This window comes from Hemicordylus capensis, chromosome 2 (assembly GCF_027244095.1).
Source record: "Hemicordylus capensis ecotype Gifberg chromosome 2, rHemCap1.1.pri, whole genome shotgun sequence".
NCBI classification, from domain to species: Eukaryota; Metazoa; Chordata; class Lepidosauria; order Squamata; family Cordylidae; genus Hemicordylus; species Hemicordylus capensis.
The window spans coordinates 233184412-233202330 of record NC_069658.1 but is presented as its reverse complement, the minus strand read 5'-3'; the positions used below and the strand labels follow the sequence as shown (position 1 = coordinate 233202330).

The window sequence follows — 17919 nt, the reverse complement described above, 5'->3', positions numbered from 1 at the left end:
CGCTGCCTCATACTGTTGCACTTTGCAACACTCTTACCGGTACAAAGTTCCTAATCTGGAAAATGCCCTGGTCATGATAGATTGTTTCGGTAACTCTGCCTAAAGTAAAGTGTGCTGTCAAGTTGGTGTCCTGGCACCCACAGAGCCCTGTGGTTATATTTGGTAGAATACAGGAGGGGTTTACCATTGCCATCTCCCTCGCAGTATGAGATGATGCCTTTCAGCATCTTCCTATGTCACTGCAGCCCAATATCGGTATTTCTGGGAAACATACCAGCAGGGATTCGAACGGGCAACTTCTAGTCGACTCGAACCAGCAACTGCTAGTCAAGGCATTTCCCCACTGTGCCATTAGGTGGCTAGTCTGTGTCGATTAGCTGTTATCAAACAAGAGCTGCAAACAGAGGGTACTTCGGAACTGATCAGACCAAAGGCCAGTTTAGAACCTGAAACAGATGAAGTGGAAGCCTCTAGAGAAAGGTTTTTCTGCGAGAAGGGGCTCCTTTATCGAAATTGGTGGCTTAGAGCCAAAGAACTAGATTATGAGCCAGTTAGATTTTTCTTTTGAAATGTAGATTACAGTTTATGGAAAGGCTCATGACTTGTCAAGCTCGTGTCTTCTGGGAGTAAAAAAACAACTGAATGGGCTGCATGATCATTTTTTCTGGCCAGGCATTTCACAAGACATCAAATCATATTGTCCGGTCTGTCCAACATGTCAGCATGTGGGGAATGGTGGACAAAAGGCAAAGGTGCCATTCAAGCCCTTACCTATTACTGGCAGAGGTGCACCTATGCAATTTTGCACCCTAGGCCTGAAGGCCTTTGGAGGCCCCCCGCTCCCTTTGGAGGCCCCCCCTTGCCACCTCCCCCCCCCCGACCAAATAAGCTGCAATGCACGATTACACCAAAACATGCTTAGGGAAAGCTGGAAACATCTTTGTTTTTTAGAAAAAATTCTGAAGATACTTCCCAGTGACCTGCACAGACATAACATATTTTGCATTGAGAGTCCTGGCACTTAAATCCTGGCTGATTACACACCTTCTTGCTCATTCATCACAAACCCACAAATGTGGGCCAGAGACAGAGTTTGTTGGTTTAAAAAGATTGTGCCACCCCCAATGGATCATTCTTGACCATTCACGAACCAACTGGAACACAACACGTGTCTCTTGCTCCACAATTCAAACATACACCTGGATCACAAGCCAGCTTGGACATATAGGGGGTCATGTGAGTTAAAACCACAAGGCATGCCCTTTGCTTCACAGTTCTCACTCAGATCTTCCTGAATGCAAACCAACTTGAGCATAGGGCATTTATTTTTAAAAACTGTTTATTTGGATGTGAACAGTTAGCTCCACCTTCACTACTTCCTGCTAACTGAGTCAAGTGGCACCTTTTAAAACTGGTGATTTTCTTTACTGAGCACGGGGAGAGTATCTGGTAGAGATGTGCATGAACCTGTTTGGAGGCCCTTTTATGGGCCTCCGAACAGGTTCCAAAACTGGGAGGTTTGACGTTCAAAGGCGGGGGGGATGCCGCACTTTAAGGGCAGGGGAGGGTGCACTTATTTATTATTTTATTTTTTACATTTTATACGCTGCTCTTCCTTCAAGGAGCCCAGAGCGGAGTACTACATACTTAAGTTTCTCCTCCCAGCAAACCTGTGAAGTAGGTTAGGCTGAGAGAGGAGAGTCACCCAGCAAGTATCATGGCTGAATGGAGATTTGAACTCTGGTCTCCCCCGTCCTAGTCCAGCACTCTAACCACTACACCACTTACTCCTCCCCCCGCTTTACCCCCACCAGTGCTCGGTATTTGCAAAGTTCTACGGGGCGGCAGCATACCTCCCTGCCACACCGTCTGCCCCCTGGCCGGAAGTGGCTGGAAGTAGCTGGCATGCATGGTGTAGTAGTTAGAGTGCTGGACTAGGACCGGGGAGACCTGAGTTCAAATCCCTATTCAGCCATGATACTAGCTGGGTGACTCTGGGCCAGTCACTTCTCTCTCAGCCTAACCTACTTCACAGGGTTGTTGTGAGCCCTGTTTAGGGCTTTGTAAGTTATAACTAGCACTTTGTATTTTGCCCGGAAACCTATTGGCAGCCAGTGTAGCTCCATCAACAGACGAGTAATGTGGTCTCTCCGAGATGACCCAGAGACCAACGTGGCTTCCGCATTCTTAACCAACTGAAGTCTCCGGACTACGTACAAAAAGGCAGCCCCACGTAGAGCGCATTACAGAAGTCATTACAGAAGTCAAGAAGCCACTGATGTTTTGTGTTCTGATAGTTCATCCTCCTTTAATAATGCTAGGGGTCCTACAACCTTTCTGCCAAACATCAATTCGAATAGAATCCAGTTGATTCCTGTGGCACTTCTCTGCATGGAAATAAGAAATGATGCAGCTTGTTCAACTCTACAACACTTCCATAAGCACTGCATTCAGGCGCGGAGCCAGCCGAGCGGCGGCCTGGGTCCAGCCGCGCCCAGCGGCCCCTCTGCGTGCCCTGAACAAAACCCCACCCCTTGGCTAACAGGAGTCCCAAGCGCTTGCCGATCTTTTCCAGGCAGCGTTTGCTGCCTGAAAGTGTCTATTCCCCTTTCTCTCCCTCAGAGAGAAAAATCCTCCCTTTCTCCTTTATCCTCCTTTATCCTCTCTTTCTCTCAGAGAGGGAGAGAAAGGGATGATAAATGCTTTCAGGCAGCAAGCGCTACCTGAAATGAAAGGGAAAGGCTTGCTCAGGCTCTTTGGGCTCTTCCACGCCCCCTTTGCAAGCCCTTTCCTCTCTGAGGTAGAATAGACGCTTTCAGGCAGCACATGCTGCCTGAAAAAGATCGGTAAGTGCTCGGGACTCCCGGTAGCCTGGGCAGGGCGAGGGTGTGTGTGTTCGTTCGGGGCTCTTCCAGAACCTGAACTACGCCCCCCCCCCAGGGGCTTCTCGGAGGCTCCTACCATTGGCGGCCTGGGTTCTTTGAACCCCTTCGCACAATGGTGGCTACACCCCCGACTGCATTACATTCAGAGGGAAGGTTTGTCCCTCTATCTGACAGGATTTCATGAGGAAAACACAGGTGCATATCGGAAGCAGCCAAACTAGTAAAAATTAGAACAGTTTTATCAAAGTTCTACTGATAAACCTAAACACTAGAGAGCAGCAAAGATCTGATCCCAAGACCATCCTGAAGGGATTTATTGGTGGGATATTTCTGAGAAGGCAATCCTTCGTTTTGGACACTTGGTCTAAAGCAGATGTTGCACTTTTTCAAAATGAAACCTCATTATATTTAGTGTTTTAAAGAAGAGGGAGGGACATGACACCCCCAGCCCACAGTTGAACTGCAGGACAAAGGCAAAGTCTGGCTATGTTGAAGAGACAGGAGAAACTGTATAACCTTGACTGAATGGGGCAGAAGTGATCGACTTAACTTACAATGTCCATGCTGTTTAGAGCTAAGGTGAAATTGTAAGCACCTTAACTGAACCTGGGACCATCTGCATGCAAAACAGATGCCCTTCCACACAGAGGTTTAGACTGCCCCCTGGTTACTGAGCCAGCGTGGTGTAGTGGTTAGCGTGCTGGACTAGGACCGGGGAGACCTGAGTTCAAATCCCCATTCAGCCAGAATACTTGCTGGGTGACTCTGGGCCAGTCACTCCTCTCTCAGCCTAACCTACTTCACAGGGTTGTTGTGAAAGAGAAACTCAAGTATGTAGTACACAGCTCTGGGCTTCTTGGAGGAAGAACAGGATATAAATGTAAAAAAAGAAAAAGAAAAGAAGAAGCAAGAGGGGATTCCTTCCCTTCACAGGCACAGACCAAAGCTTTCCCTGCTGGAGGAGAGCCCCCACCCCCACAGGCAACATCTCTCCCTCGGCTCCCCCTGCAACAGGCCTTCATCCACAAGAACTGTGCCTATGCCAGCCTCTTCCTGGCCTCCCTCCCAGCCAGCTGGACCTTCTCTCACCCCACATGTGTATCCTGGGGCTCAGACTTTAGGGTTGCCATATTTTGGCTTTCCAAATCTGGGAGCCTTTTTTTTTTTTTTTTAATGAAAACTGAAATCTGGGAGAATCTGGCTGGGCTAAGCAAGCTGGGAGAGATGCTTAATATCCGGGTGAAACCCAGAATTTCGGCCGACAAGGCAATTCTAGGCTCAGTCCAAACAGATGAGGAGGAAAGTGAGTCTGCTGCCGCCCAGAGGAACAGGCTGTTGGTCTGGCAGGAAGTGGAGAGGAAAGACCATCGCTCCTCATCCCAGTACTGGGTAGAATCTCCTGGGAGGGCCGCCAGCCCCAGAGACCACCGCCCTCCATCTGCCACATCTCCATTAGCAGCGACCCCCTGACTTTGGCTTCCCCCGTGCACACCTGAACCATTGGAGGAATGCACATGTAGGGGTGAATGTGTGCGTCTGCATGGAGGTGGGGGCATCACAAAGATTTCTTTGAATAATGTTATTTCAATTATATACATAATTTATATAAGTATTTAACAATAATTTAAGTTACTGCTTTTCCCCCAACTGTTTTAATTGGTTTTACTTGCTGGCTGTAAACCGCCGGGATTATCCTGGCGGGATATGTTTCATATCAGGTGGTTTATAAATCAAATCAATAAATAATAACAACCCCTCCTTTTCCACCCAGAGGGAGCAGAGGAGAGCAGGAAACGGTTCTGAAAACACACACATTTCCTTCCATCCTTGAGCCGTCTTGCTAGGAATCTGGAAGCTCTGCTCTGCTTTTCACCCCAGCGAGCAAAGACGAGGCAGCACATCGCTCCTCCTCTTCCTCTTCCTCGTGCTAAAGCTGGAGAGGGAGAGCAGCAGCGCAGAGAGGCATTTGCCTAGGGGGGTTCTTGCAGGAAGAGGGACCGAGGGGAGAGTGGATATGTCCTGGGGCTCCCCGGTCCCTTCCACCACCCCACCCGGGCCGCCCCCATTTCCTGCCTTGCTTTGCCTTCCCTGGGAGCCAGCTCTCCCCCACCCACCCCCGCGCTTTGCACACATCGGATGCTGCGGGGAGCTACTGGTGCTGCCTGCCGGTGAGAAATGCATGGGGGTCGGGGAGTGGACAGCTGCGGTAGAAAGCGACCCTTGGCCGTCTGGGCTGGACTGGAGGAAGTGGGGGCGGGGGGGGGTCTACGGCCCACACAGTGAACCATATGGGCGGCCTCCCTCCTCCTGGCCTTTTGCACGCGCACTCCCCCGCCTCCCGCTCTAGCTGCCAGCGCCGGCAGTGCGCGGTGCTGCGCTGGCAGCATTGGATGGGCCTGGGTGTGAGGGAGGGTCCTCCCAGACACAGGGGGCCCTATTGCAGCTCCGCCCCTGCAGACCGAGCCCCATCTTTCTCGTCTGCCCCCCCCCCCCGCCCACTACCTTACGCGGGAGAAAGATGGAGCCATGCAGTTGCAGGAACGCGGGGGGGGGGGCTTTTCTCTGGGGGACTGATTTATCTAGGGATTCTCAACGTTGGGTCTCCAGCTGTTATTGGACTTCAACTCCCATAATCCCCAGCCCCAGTGGCCTTTGGTTGGGGATTATGGGAGTTGAAGTCCAATAACATCTGGGGACCCAACGTTGAGAATCCCTGAAATAGCAGATAGAAGCGAGAACTGGTGGGCATCTTCCCTGGGGACTCCAGAGTGGCTGAATCTTCCGACTACTCTGCTGTTCTCCCCTCTGTCGGTTACCCCTGGGGATCCTGCTCAGTCAGGGGTCCACTCCCCACTCCCCTCTTTCCATTGTGATAAACCAACCTTTTAATGCCTCTGAAGGAATTCAAAATTATCTTCGTTTTGGAAGCCTTTAAGCAGCAGGACGCCTTCCTACTTTCTCTTGGAGTTCTTTTCTCAGTCGTATTAAGACAGGGTCTCTCTCTATCTCCAAATTTTCCTTCTGTTTTCAATCAGTTCTTGCAGTAGTCTTGCCATCACATGGATGGGGGGGCAATCTGTGCCTTAGTATCTCACCCCACAGCCTTTCTTTGGCTGGGTGACAACTTTGCTTTCACAGTTTTTTTAACAAGGGGCGGGGGGGGGGTAGCAGTCCTTTTCAGGGGGTTACTGAGTAGTGTTCCCTCTAACACAGATTCCCTGTCGACTACAACTCCCAGCATGACCAGCTGCAATAGCCATTGTTCGTGGATCATGGGAGTTGTAGTCAACAGCATCTGGGAATCCCTATAAGAGGGGACACTGTTACTGAGCTCCCTCTCCCCTGCAGCCCCACATCCGAGCAGCCCCTACATTGAGCTCAGTCACCCACTCCTTTTTGCACACAAACAAAAAGGGGAGGAACCTCCATGCCAGCAAGTTACTAAAAGGGGGGATTTCATTAAAAGACTTTCATAGGAAAATGGAGTGTTTGTTTCTAAATGGATGAATTTGACCCATCATACATTAAACTCTAAACTTTTGAGCTATACAAAAGTCTTCCAACTCTATTAATTTTTATTAATCAGACGGAGGAAACGCTTCCATGTGAGTGTAGCAGGGTGCCCTCCTAGACCCACTGGTCAGACTGTTCCCTGGTTATAGGGTAACTGAAGGATCAACGCCCACTAAAAGGACTGGCTCTCTCCACTAGTAATGATTGCTGCTGCCACCACCTAAGGGCCCTTTCTCCCCCTCCCCTTAGGTATCGTGGGCTGGGTAGAGTCGGAGACCCAGACCACCCACCATCCAATGAATCAATTCACCTGCAATTGGTGACCCACCCAACCCCCCCAAGCTCCAAAGCTTATTGACCCGATGCTAGGGAAATTCCCTCCCCTTCCCCACAGAGCATTTCAAACCACTCTTACAAAGAAGAAAATTTTTTAATTCTATGAGGTGCACGATTGCTGAGAGAAACATAAGACTTGGTAATAGGAAAAACAAATTGGTTTGTAGGATTCACAGGCACACTAGAAACAAAAGAAAAACCACCTAAAGCAATGTCTCTCTAAGAACCTTACCAACTACTGAATTTTCTCAGATGGCAGTCCTTCCTTAAAGTGTTTCTTATACTGCAGCTTTCTCAGTCCAGGACTCCTAGTGGGGAGAGTGTGATTCCAGCCCTTTCTGGCTCCTCTCTCTCTACCTTCCAACAGACTGAACTACAAATCAGAAAGTAGCTCCAAACTTAACTATTGAGCCCTCCTCCCCAAAAAGAGGGAAAAACATATTTCAAATTGGATTGGTCTCAGACTGGGCCTGGTTACCAGTCACAGGGTTCCTGTAGACTTCCAGGTCCTGTTACTCCTTAGCTACTTACTACAGTGAAGTTGTAAGATAAATACGTATAGATTGGTAGTTCTCTCCGATTCACAGGATTAATTTTTCCTCTTTCTCAAGGTAAATTAATTGCTTTTTTGGGAGAAAACCATAACTTGACAAACAAAGACTCTTTGGCCATATGAGACTAACTGTTGGACTAAGAAGATCTTCCGGCTGCATTGGAAATTTCATTGGAGCAAAGGGGGGAAAGGGGAAAAATGGATTTCCATAGCCCAGTAAATAATGAATAAGGGAAGGGAGCAGAAAAAAGACTCTCAAAGCATCCAGGCAGGAAGTGACAGGGAATTCTTGGAAAGAATGGTGCAGAAGATCCTGGAAGGAGACCCCACCAGCTACGATGTTGAATGCCCGAGACTTAGGCATATACACTACCAGGAGGCAGAAGGCCCCCGCGACATTTGCAGCAGACTCCATACCCATTGCCATCAGTGGCTGAAGCCCGAAAAGCACACCAAAGTTCAGATGCTGGACCTGGTGATCCTGGAGCAGTTCCTGACTGTCCTTCCCCCGGAGATGGAGAGCTGGGTCAGAGAGTGTGGAGCAGAGACCAGTTCCCAGGCGGTGGCCCTGGCAGAAGGTTTCCTCCTGAGCCAGGCAGAGGAGAAGAGGCAGAAGGAGCAACAGGTGAGAAGCAGGGCCGTTTTATCCAGGTAGTTTCAGGGGCCTAAGAACCTGTGGGATAATGTCACCAGTTGCCAAGTAGGGTCCTCCTGCAAGCAGAGCCAGAGTCCTTTTCTTCCTATTCGGCAGAAGTTCAGTGCTTACAGTCAGCCAAGCTGCTGTACTAGCAATGGAAGGTGCATACAGCAAAGAACGTGTGCTGAAGCGACACCAGCTTATCCTCTCCTGCCTCTTCCCTGGCATGCAGGTTTTACGAGGGGTCTGGGACGCCCTCCTCTTCTGGTCCTTCTTAATGCCCAGGTTGGACTATTATCCCAATCCACTGGTCCTCATGCACCTCCCTAAGCAAGGCAGGACTGTGAGTGGGTTGCAGGGATTCCAGGGAAGGAGACCCAAGTCCAAAGTGATTGGGAACCACAGCACAGGCCACCTTCATCCTCTGCTGCTGGGAGGAGAGGGCCTCTGGCTCCACTCACTGCGGGATCCACTCCCTCCTGGGAAGTTCAGCTCCTTGGCCACTGCCTGCCCAGCCCAACTTCATCCACCATAGGCGAAACTAGGGGGGGCAGCCAGGGCATGTGCCCTAGGCGCCACTTGGGGGGGCCCAGTGCCATGCTGCCCCCCCAATTCATGGAGAGAGAGAGAGATAAAAAATTACCTGTAGCCCCTTTGGGTGGCTTCCTAAGGGCCGCAGGGCGGCTTCCTAAGGTTCCCCCTCCCCCTGCCGGCCTCCTAGATCACTGCCACAGCCCGTCTGGGTTGATTTTCAGGCCTGTTTGGGCCTACAAAGATCAGTGCGGCAGCCATTTTGGAGGTTGCCACACATGCTCAAAAGGCCTCTGTGAGGCCTGGCAAGGCATAGGACCTCTCAGGGACCATTTGAGCATGTGCAGTGGCCATTTTTAAAAAATTAAAAAAAAAAGGCTGCTGAAAACAAAAATGGCCACCGCACATGCTCAAATGGCCTCTGCAAGACCCAGTTCTAGATTATTCCCTGATCTAGGGAGTCAGAATGCAAAGTTGTTTGCAAGGGACCATTACTGGATATAACATATATAAATGGCACAAAAGTAAGTGGACAAAACATCCCTTAAAAAGACAATGTTGGTTTAATACCTCGTAAGCTGGCAAAACTGAAGGGTGTGGCGGGAGAGGCAAGAAATAAAATGGAAATATTCACTGGCATGCTGTTTAATTCTCTATACAGAGCTCTATCTTTATCTGAATATTTGTTGAGCAATCTGATTATAAGGTTTGTGGGATTTCAAACTTGGAAAGTGCCTGCCTTTAACTTGTGTGGTGCTTTTAAAAAACAACTGAATATCACACTGTTTTGCTGCTCTGTGGCTAGCTGCAACTTCCACCTTCTTCCTGATCAGGCTGCTGGATCCAAGCCTATTGTAAGGTGCTGGATAATTTCAGATTGTTTGGGGCCCCTAGGATTTCCCATTGCAACCATCTCCCTTTAAGGCAAAAGCTGTTTGAACAGGAAAAAACCCATCCCTGAGTTTCTTGGAGGCAGCAACCTGTAGTGAGGTGTGCTGAGGTGGCAGAGCATTTGCTAAAAAGAGCTTTCACTGCTTAGCTCTATGGAGGCATGCCCAGCACATGGATGTGTGCCACATGTATGGTTGTATGTGCGTATGCAATGCATGTGTGTGTTGCTCACAACCTGTTTCTCCTGAAAGTGTCTGTATTTTTGAGCTGATATTATGGTAAAGTTATCTGAAAGATGGGTGTCAGATGTTTGGACAGGGGCACAATTTCAGTGCTTGCCCTAGGAGCTATTTTCCCTAGATATGCCTTGTCAACCTCTGCTGCCAGGAGGAGAAGGCCTCTGGATCCACTCACAGCAGGATTCTCTCACTCCCAGGAAGTTCAGCATTATTATCTTTTTGTTTTAAATATATTTTAAATGTCTGCCCTGAGGGATTTGTACCAAAGTTGCATGCTGTCAAATTTAATACCAATAAAGCCATGCATTCCTTTTCTTCATCCCTCTTCCCTTTCTCCTTTTTCAGGCACTGAGTATGTTAGCCAAAGTGGCCGCTGAGCCCCTGCAGGCAGAGAAGGCTCCATCAGACACCAGGCAGAGGCTGCTTTTCAGTGGGATTGTGCAGGAGGAGGATCGAGGGACCACCTCAATGGGTAAGGATGGATGGGGTGTGTTTCATCTTGGCCTCCTGAAATCCCTGGATTTCTTTTACAATTCTCTTTAACTTTCTGTGTAGGAAATGCTTTTCTCCAGCCTCGCTTCTGCTTTCAGTAACTTCATAGTCTCACTCCAAACCACAACTTTGAACTCTTCCAAAAAATAGTGTAGCAAGTCATTGGAATGCAAAATACCTAAAAGTTAAAAATCACATCTCCTTTCTTTCCCTCCCAGGCAGTGAAATGACCCTGGAGATTCCTTCTAGGCCTTCTCCTCTTGGTGGTGGAGTGGACAGGATTTCTGTGCAGTCACTGGATCAGGTAGGAGAAGCATCATTGAAGGAAGAGGCAGGCCTCACCCTCTCTCTGGGTGTGAGAAAACCTCTCTTTTTCCCTTTCCTTGGATCAAAGATGCCCCCTTGGAAGACAAAATGTCCACTGAAGAGGAACATCCAACCGCTACTTTTCTGACAATACCCAGGGGCTTTCCCAGACAGCAAACCTTATTGTGGGTTTACTGCGAGTTTGAAGTTGCCCCCCAAAATCGATGCAAATAGTGAATTTTTTTTTACCCCAGATAAAAAGCAGTCTACACTCTAATGTGCAATGAAAAACTTGAATCATGTGTAAAGTGTTCCCCAATAGCTCGCAGGGTCTTCAGGGTAAATTTGGCTCATATGTGAACACAGACCTCCATACCAGAGCAGACATGAGCTAAGAGCCGGGTGTGAAGACCTTCAAAGTAGAGAAACTGCTTTCTTGGTCTTTCAGGGACCCGTGTCCTTTGAGGAGGTGGCTGTGTGTTTCTCCGAGGAGGAGTGGGCTCTGCTGGATCCCAGCCAAAGGGATGTGCACAGGGAAGTCATGGAAGAGACTTCTGGGCATCTGGACTTGCTGGGTAAGGCTCCCTCTTTCCCTTCTTGGCCCTTAGTGTGTCTGTGGTCAGGAGAACAGTTCAGGCAGCCTGACCTGGGCCTTCTGAAAAATTGTTTTAGTGGGAACTAGACTTGTTGCTTACAGTTCCCAAGCCTGACCTCACTTCTTGGTCAGAAGATAGAGAAGATCCATTTGTTGAGGCCTCCAAGGAAGGAGAAAGATCAGCAGGTAGCTGCTTTGCTGTGGGGGGGGGGGCGTTCTCAGGATCTTCAGGCAATGTGTTCTCCTGGCAAGCCTTTTTTCTGTCTTATTCTCACTCCAGGAGTGGCTTGTCCTAACGAGATGGGGTCAGGGGCAGCAAAGGAGGTCCAGCTGCCTCTCCTCCTTGGAGCTCCGTTTGCTCCTCTCTCTCCCATCCCGCCCAACCTCAGCATTAATGAGAGCCACACTGCCTGCAGGCTGGCCATTGGTCCGGTCGAGCTGGGCAAACTCTTGAATCATTGGCCAGCCCTTGCCTTATGACTGGCCAGCCTGCAGGCAGCACAGCTCTTGTGAATGTTGTTGTGGCAGGGCGGGATGGAGCTCTGAGAAGGAGAAGCAGATCTGTCTCCTTTGGGACAGAGCCCCGCCCCCCCCGCCGCCCCTGCTCTTTAGGATGAGTCTCTCCTGTCTCACACCCCTGAGACCTATCAAGGGAAATAGCAACGGAATGACTGCAGGGATTTCTCCAGGGAGATAAGGGGGCAGGTTAAAATGATGGAGAAATTGTATCCAAGCTGAGGGGAATGCCTCTGCAATACCACATCCATTGGAACATGTAGATGGACTTAATATTAATCAACCAAGGCTGCTTAGCACATGGCTGGTTTCTTGGATTAAGGCTTTGTTCCTCCCTCACCAAAATTCTCTTTTCATTCCTGCAGGTAAACAGAGGAAGAACAGAAAAAAGGAGGAAGCGGCGAGAAGAAAAACCAAAGAAAAAGAAGAGAAGACAAAGAATACGGCAGCTACTGAAGGGACAGACCTCCATGCAATTCCATTAGAAGATAAGGCTAGTAACATCCCTCTAAGTGGAAAAGCCTTAACTAATAAATCACCACGTGGTGCACATTGCAGCATCCGTGCAAGAGTGAAAGCATATCAGTGCACAATGTGTGGAAACCACTTCAGTGATCAGTTGGACTTTTATGAACACCAAAGAACCCACAGAGGGGAGAAACCATGTTTGGCTTGTGGCAAGAGCTTCAGTCAGAACAATGCCCTTGTTGTCCACCAGTGTGTCTGCAAAGGTGAGAAACCAGATACATGTTTCAAGTATGGAAAGAGATTCATTGGTAAAGATAAGCTTCCTTCCCATCAAAGTTACCACACAGGAGAGAAACCCTATACATTCTCAGAGTCTGGAAAGAGCTTCAGTCGGAAGGGCCATCTTTCTGTCCATCAAAGAATCCACACAGGAGAGAAACCATATACGTGCTCAGAGTGTGGGAAGAGATTCAGTCGGAAAGAGAGTCTTTCTGGACATCAAAGAATCCATGCAGGGGAGAAATCATATACATGCTCAGAGTGTGGAAAGAGCTTCAGTCGGAAGGACAGTCTTTCTTCCCATCAAAGAATCCACACACAGGACAAGCCATATACATGCTTAGAGTGTGGAAAGAGCTTCAGGTGGAAGGACAGTCTTTCTGGACATCAAAGAATCCATGCAGGGGAGAAGCCATATACGTGCTCAGAGTGCGGAAAGAGTTTTAGTTGGAAGGACAATCTTTCTGTCCATCAAAGAATCCACACAGGGGAGAAACCATACACATGTTCAGAGTGTGGAAAGAGCTTCGGTTGGAAGGAAAGTCTTTCTGCCCATCAAAGAATCCACACAGGGGAGAAACCATATACGTGCTCAGAGTGTGGAAAGAGTTTCCGTTGGAAGGACAGTCTTTCTGCCCATCAAAGAATCCACAGAGGGGAGAAACCATATACGTGCTCAGAGTGTGGGAAGAGCTTCGGTTGGAAGGAAAGTCTTTCTGCTCATCAAAGAAAACACACAGGGGAGAAACCGTATGCATGCTCAGAGTGTGGAAAGAGTTTTAATCAGAAGAGCCATCTTTCTGCCCATCAAAGAATCCACACAGAGGAGAAACCATTTACGTGCTCAGAGTGTGGCAAGAGCTTCAGACGGAAGGAGAATCTTTCTGCTCATCAAATTATCCACACAGGGGAGAAACTATATACCTGCTCAGAGTGTGGAAAGAGCTTCAGTCGGAAGGGTCAGCTTTCTTCCCATCATAGGATCCACACAGGGGAGAAACCATATACATGCTCAGAGTGTGGAAAGAGTTTCAGCCGGAAGCGTCAGCTTTTTGTCCATCAAAGTATCCACACTGGCAAGAAACCGTATACATGCTCAGAGTGTGGAAAGAGCTTCAGTCGGAAGGACAGTCTTTCTGCCCATCAAAGAATCCACACAGGAGAGAAACCATATACATGCTCAGAGTGTGGAAAGAGCTTCAGTCGGAAGGGCTATCTTTCTGTCCATCTAAGAACCCATATGAAAGAGAAACCACATTCATGGACTGCTTCCTCCCCACTTACCTCCTCCATCCAGTCATTCCTTGTGAAGCCTAATGGGGTCTGATGAATTAATAGCAATAGCAATAGCACTTACATTTATATACCGCTCTATAGCTGGAAGCTCTCTAAGCGGTTTACAATGATTTAGCATATTGCCCCCAACATTTCTGGGTACTCATTTTACCGACCTCGGAAGGATGGAAGGCTGAGTCAACCTTGAGCCCCTGGTCAGGATCGATCTTGCAACCTTGTGGTTACAGGGCAGCAGTTTTACCTCTGCGCCACCAGGGGCTCATTAAGGGGCCTGTGTGATCTTAAAGGAGAGAATATCTCCTCAAAGGTTGATGGCTACATTCCCTGTAAACCGCTTCCATTCTGCTGGCCGTGCAGTTAATTTTCACTGCCAGGCAGAGCTACTGTGTAACCCAGAGGAAAGGGCTAAAGACCAGGTCTGTGGTGAAGGCAGGATGGGGTGTGATGGTTTTCCCCCCTTGCATGCTGCAACCCCCCCCCCACACACACCATGATGTCCCCCCATTACTTTTTTAAAATCTGTGGCTGCTGCCACTGCTGCTCCTGTCTCCAGGAGGGCCTCCAAATTATTGCGGGTGGGGAGCCTCCCCAGAGCCCCGCCACTGTGTCACATCCCCGTGCCCGCTGCTGCCCCACCAATATTTGTCATCCTCACCGCCAGGGGGGTGAGCGGGAGAGTGGAGCAGGCCTCCCCCCCCCCAGTGGTGGCAGGGGGCGTGGGGAAGCGGTGCAGCAGCAGGGCTCTGGGGAAGGCCCTCCCCAGACAGAGGAGGCCACGGACCTGGTCCCCAAGGTCCGTAGCTAAGTCCGCCTCTGATTCCACACCTGCATGGAGGCCATCTGAACCCACAGGGCAGGCTGTGGCAGTGGGAAGCCCGCCACTTCAAAAAAAAAATTAGAGCATGGGTGGCGGCCGCAATGGATGCGAATGCGAGTGGCGGCCAGCTGTGCGATCTGGAAGCAGGAGACGTGCGGGGCCAGCAAACGTGTGCTGGAACAGGTGAGTAGCATGGCCAGCTCAACTGTCCCAGACTGACCGGGAAACATCCCATCCGTCCCATATTGCATGGGGGCGGGGACGTGAATGGTCATTCCATTCCAGATGCCATTTCCTTCGTATTTGGGCTGGCATGGGGGTGGACAGCAACTCAGATCAGTTGCAGAGGAGCAGCACCAGGAGGGAGGGCATGCCCTCAACTCCTGCCTGTGGCTTCCAGCGGCATCTGGTGGGCCACTGTGCGAAAAGATGCTGGACTAGATGGGCCTTGGGCCTGATCCAGCAGAGCTGTTCTTATGTTAAATCAAATCACCCACCTGGCACCAGCCAATACAAAGATCTCCCTGCATGCCTGCAGCTGTTTGGAGGCTCTTCAGGCCACAGGGAAAGCCAGGCTTCTGCTCCTCTTCCCAGAGGATCAGCTGCAAGTTTGCTGGGTGGGGGCTTCTGGAGGCAGAGCAGTGTGTGGGGGAAGCCACACTGCTGTCTCTGTGCTTGCCTGGTGGGGGCGGTGATAGCGGATGGTACCATATGAGCTGGCCCTTGGTCTGATGGCTTTGCTGGATGTTACTGTTTTTGCTGCTTCTGTGATTTTGCTTCTGCTGTTTGGGTTCATGTTTATCACATCCATTGCTTTTGTATTATACACCACCCTGAGAGTCCTGTTGCTGATGGGTGGCTCCTAAATTCACAAATAAATAGATAACAACTTACTTTTGCGTTACCTCCTTAAAGTGCAGAAAAATGAAGCATCTTCGTTTTGTTGTTTGTTTTTAAAAGGTAACATGATCTGCTACGAACAAGGGCTGCCTCTGAGTGCGTTCTTCCTTTTAGCTGGAGCAATGAGAAAGTGGTGGTTCTGTTACTAGCTTTTTGTCATTGCATGTGTATCTGGAATGAGTTTTTAATTCAAACAAGAAAGTGATTGCAGATCTGGAAATTTCTGCTTTACTTTGTGGCTTGTCATTCTGGAGATTGCTGTCTTATCTATAAGGTGGAGCATCTGTGAGATGACTCATGCCCAGCTGTAAAACATTATTGCTTATACAAAATTATGGTGCGACCACACCTGGAGTACTGTGTACAATTCTGGTCCCCACATCTAAAAAAGGACATTGTAGAACTGGAGAAGGTGCAGAAGAGGGCAACCAAGATGATCAGGGGCCTAGAGCACCTTTCTTATGAGGCAAGACTACAACACCTGGGGCTATTTAGTTTAGAAAAAAGACGACTGCGGGGAGACATGATAGAGGTCTATAAAAATCATGCATGGTGTGGAGAAAGTAGACAGAGAGAAATGCTTCTCCCTCTGACATAACACTAGAACCAGGGATCATCCCATGAAATTAATTGCCGGGAAATCTAAGACCAGCAAACGGAAGTACTTTTTCATACAACGCATAGTCCACTTGTGGAATTCTCTGCCACAAGATGTGGTGACAGCCAACAACCTGGATGGCTTTAAGAGGGGTTTGGATAACTTCATGGAGGAGAGGTCTATCAATGGCTACTAGTTGGAGGGCCACCTCCAGCCTCAAAGGCAGGATGCCTCTGAGTACTACTTGCAGAGGAGTAACAGCAGGAGAAAAGGCATGCTCTCAGCTCCTGCCTGTAGGCTTCCAGTGGCATCTGGTGGGCCACTGTGCGAAACAGGATGCTGGACTAGATGGGCCTTGGGGCCCATCCATAAGATCCAGCAGGGCTGTTCTTATGTTATAAAAAAGGAAATATGTTGTCTTCCTGGACAAAGCCACTGGACAACCTGAGATTATTTTCCTATTAAATGCATTTATTTCCTTAGGAAAATATTGGAAGCAATAAAATGTGGAAACAAAATCTGTGCCCTTTCAGAACTAGGGATGTGCATAAAACCGGTTCTCCCGGTTCGGTTCGGGTCCGAACCGGGTCCGGACCGGGGTGGTTCGGTTTTGGTTTTGCCAGACCACCCCCCCGGTCCGGTTCGGTTTTGAACCACAAAAAGTGGCTGGTTTTGAAGGGGACATTGTGTTCTACCTGCCACCCAAATTTCAAGTCGATTGGACCTTCCTCTGATTTTTTACAAATTTTTTTCAAAAAATAAATTTTTGCCCATAACTCACAATGTGGAGCCCTTAGGGGCAAAAAAGCTGGGGTGGGTGGTAGCCACCCATGGGTGTCCTCCACCCCAAAAATCCCAAGGCAATTGGTGGCTCCTAGTATTATTGGTGAATTTCTGAAGAATTTTTTTTTCCATTGGCTAGAATGGGGGTTTGGGGCTGCCCCAGACCCACCTCTGTGGGGTGGCAGCACCCCCAAAGTGGGTCCGGGGCCATGGCAAAAATGCCCTCAGTCCCTCCCAGCAATCCCCGTAGAGATAGGAGTGATGGTTCTGTTGTTTTTCTGAGGTATTCTGAGTGTAGATTCTATGATAGCTTATGAGATTTCCAATGAGACACCATGAATCCACTCTCATTTGCTATCACAGAATCCACACTCACTCAGAACACCTCAGAAAAACAACAGAACCATCACTCCTATCTCTACGGGGATTGCTGGGAGGGACTGAGGGCATTTTTGCCATGGCCCCGGACCCACTTTGGCGGTGCTGCCACCCCACAGAGGCGGGTCTGGGGCAGCCCCGAACCCCCATTCTAGCCAATGGAAAAAAAAATTTTCTTCAGAAATTCACCAATAATACTAGGAGCAACCCAACAATTGCCACCCCATCTTTTTGGCCCCTCTCTCTGGGCGCCCTAACACGTAACACCTAGTCAGTCCATCTTAATGCCTACCTACTACCACCACTCCTATCCAAGCAAGTAAGAGGAGGACACTCAGAGAGACAACACCCACTCTCTGATCTAACAAAAAGGCCACTGCTGTGCTGCCTGCCAGCACAGCAGCAGCAGCGGAGCAGCACACTAAGCACAAGAGCAGCACACACAGAGAAGAAGCAGGAGGCAGAGCAGCAGACCTGCCGCTCTGCATGATGGGTGACGTGATGCCCAAAGAAACCACCGCCTCACTCAGTGCCTGCCACTGACTAGGCCCGACAGACAGAAGCCAGCCAACCTGCTCTGCTCTGCTCTGATGTTCCGCATGGATGATGCACACACACCCTACATCTGCATCCAAATGACCAGACCAGACCAGACCAAGTGCGCAGAGTCAGCACAGGCCAGCAGCCACCAGCCCAGCAACAACAACAGCTACTACTGCTACCACCACAACCAGTGTTGCCGCTACAATAACATTCCCAGTCCAGTCACGCGCGCCACAGCCTGAGCCTAGCACACAGCCAACAGCTGCTGCCAGCCAGTGCCTGGCAAGGCCAGCCAACATGAGGAGGAGAGAGCTAAGTAGACGGCGCACGCACATCACCAACCCATCACGACGGCGCAACTGC

At 49.5% G+C, this 17919-nt stretch overlaps 1 protein-coding gene across 4 annotated transcripts; it reads left to right on the top strand.

The window, feature by feature from the left end:
- Positions 1–3085: 3085 nt before the first annotated feature.
- LOC128342021 (zinc finger protein 260-like) lies at positions 3086–15247 on the top strand. 4 transcript variants are annotated; one of them, XM_053288828.1, is made up of 6 exons: positions 3086–4431; positions 7346–7912; positions 9931–10057; positions 10296–10381; positions 10832–10958; positions 11860–15247. In XM_053288828.1, exons 2-6 carry the CDS (start codon positions 7511–7513, stop codon positions 13566–13568), a joined length of 2451 nt encoding a protein of 816 aa, XP_053144803.1. In that variant the 5' UTR covers positions 3086–4431; positions 7346–7510; the 3' UTR covers positions 13569–15247. The 4 variants fall into 4 exon arrangements, with proteins under 4 accessions (XP_053144803.1, XP_053144802.1, XP_053144805.1 ...); XM_053288827.1 differs by lacking the exon at positions 3086–4431 and adding an exon at positions 4809–5053; XM_053288830.1 differs by lacking the exons at positions 3086–4431; positions 7346–7912 and adding an exon at positions 4809–5053.
- The last annotated feature ends 2672 nt before the right edge of the window (positions 15248–17919 follow it).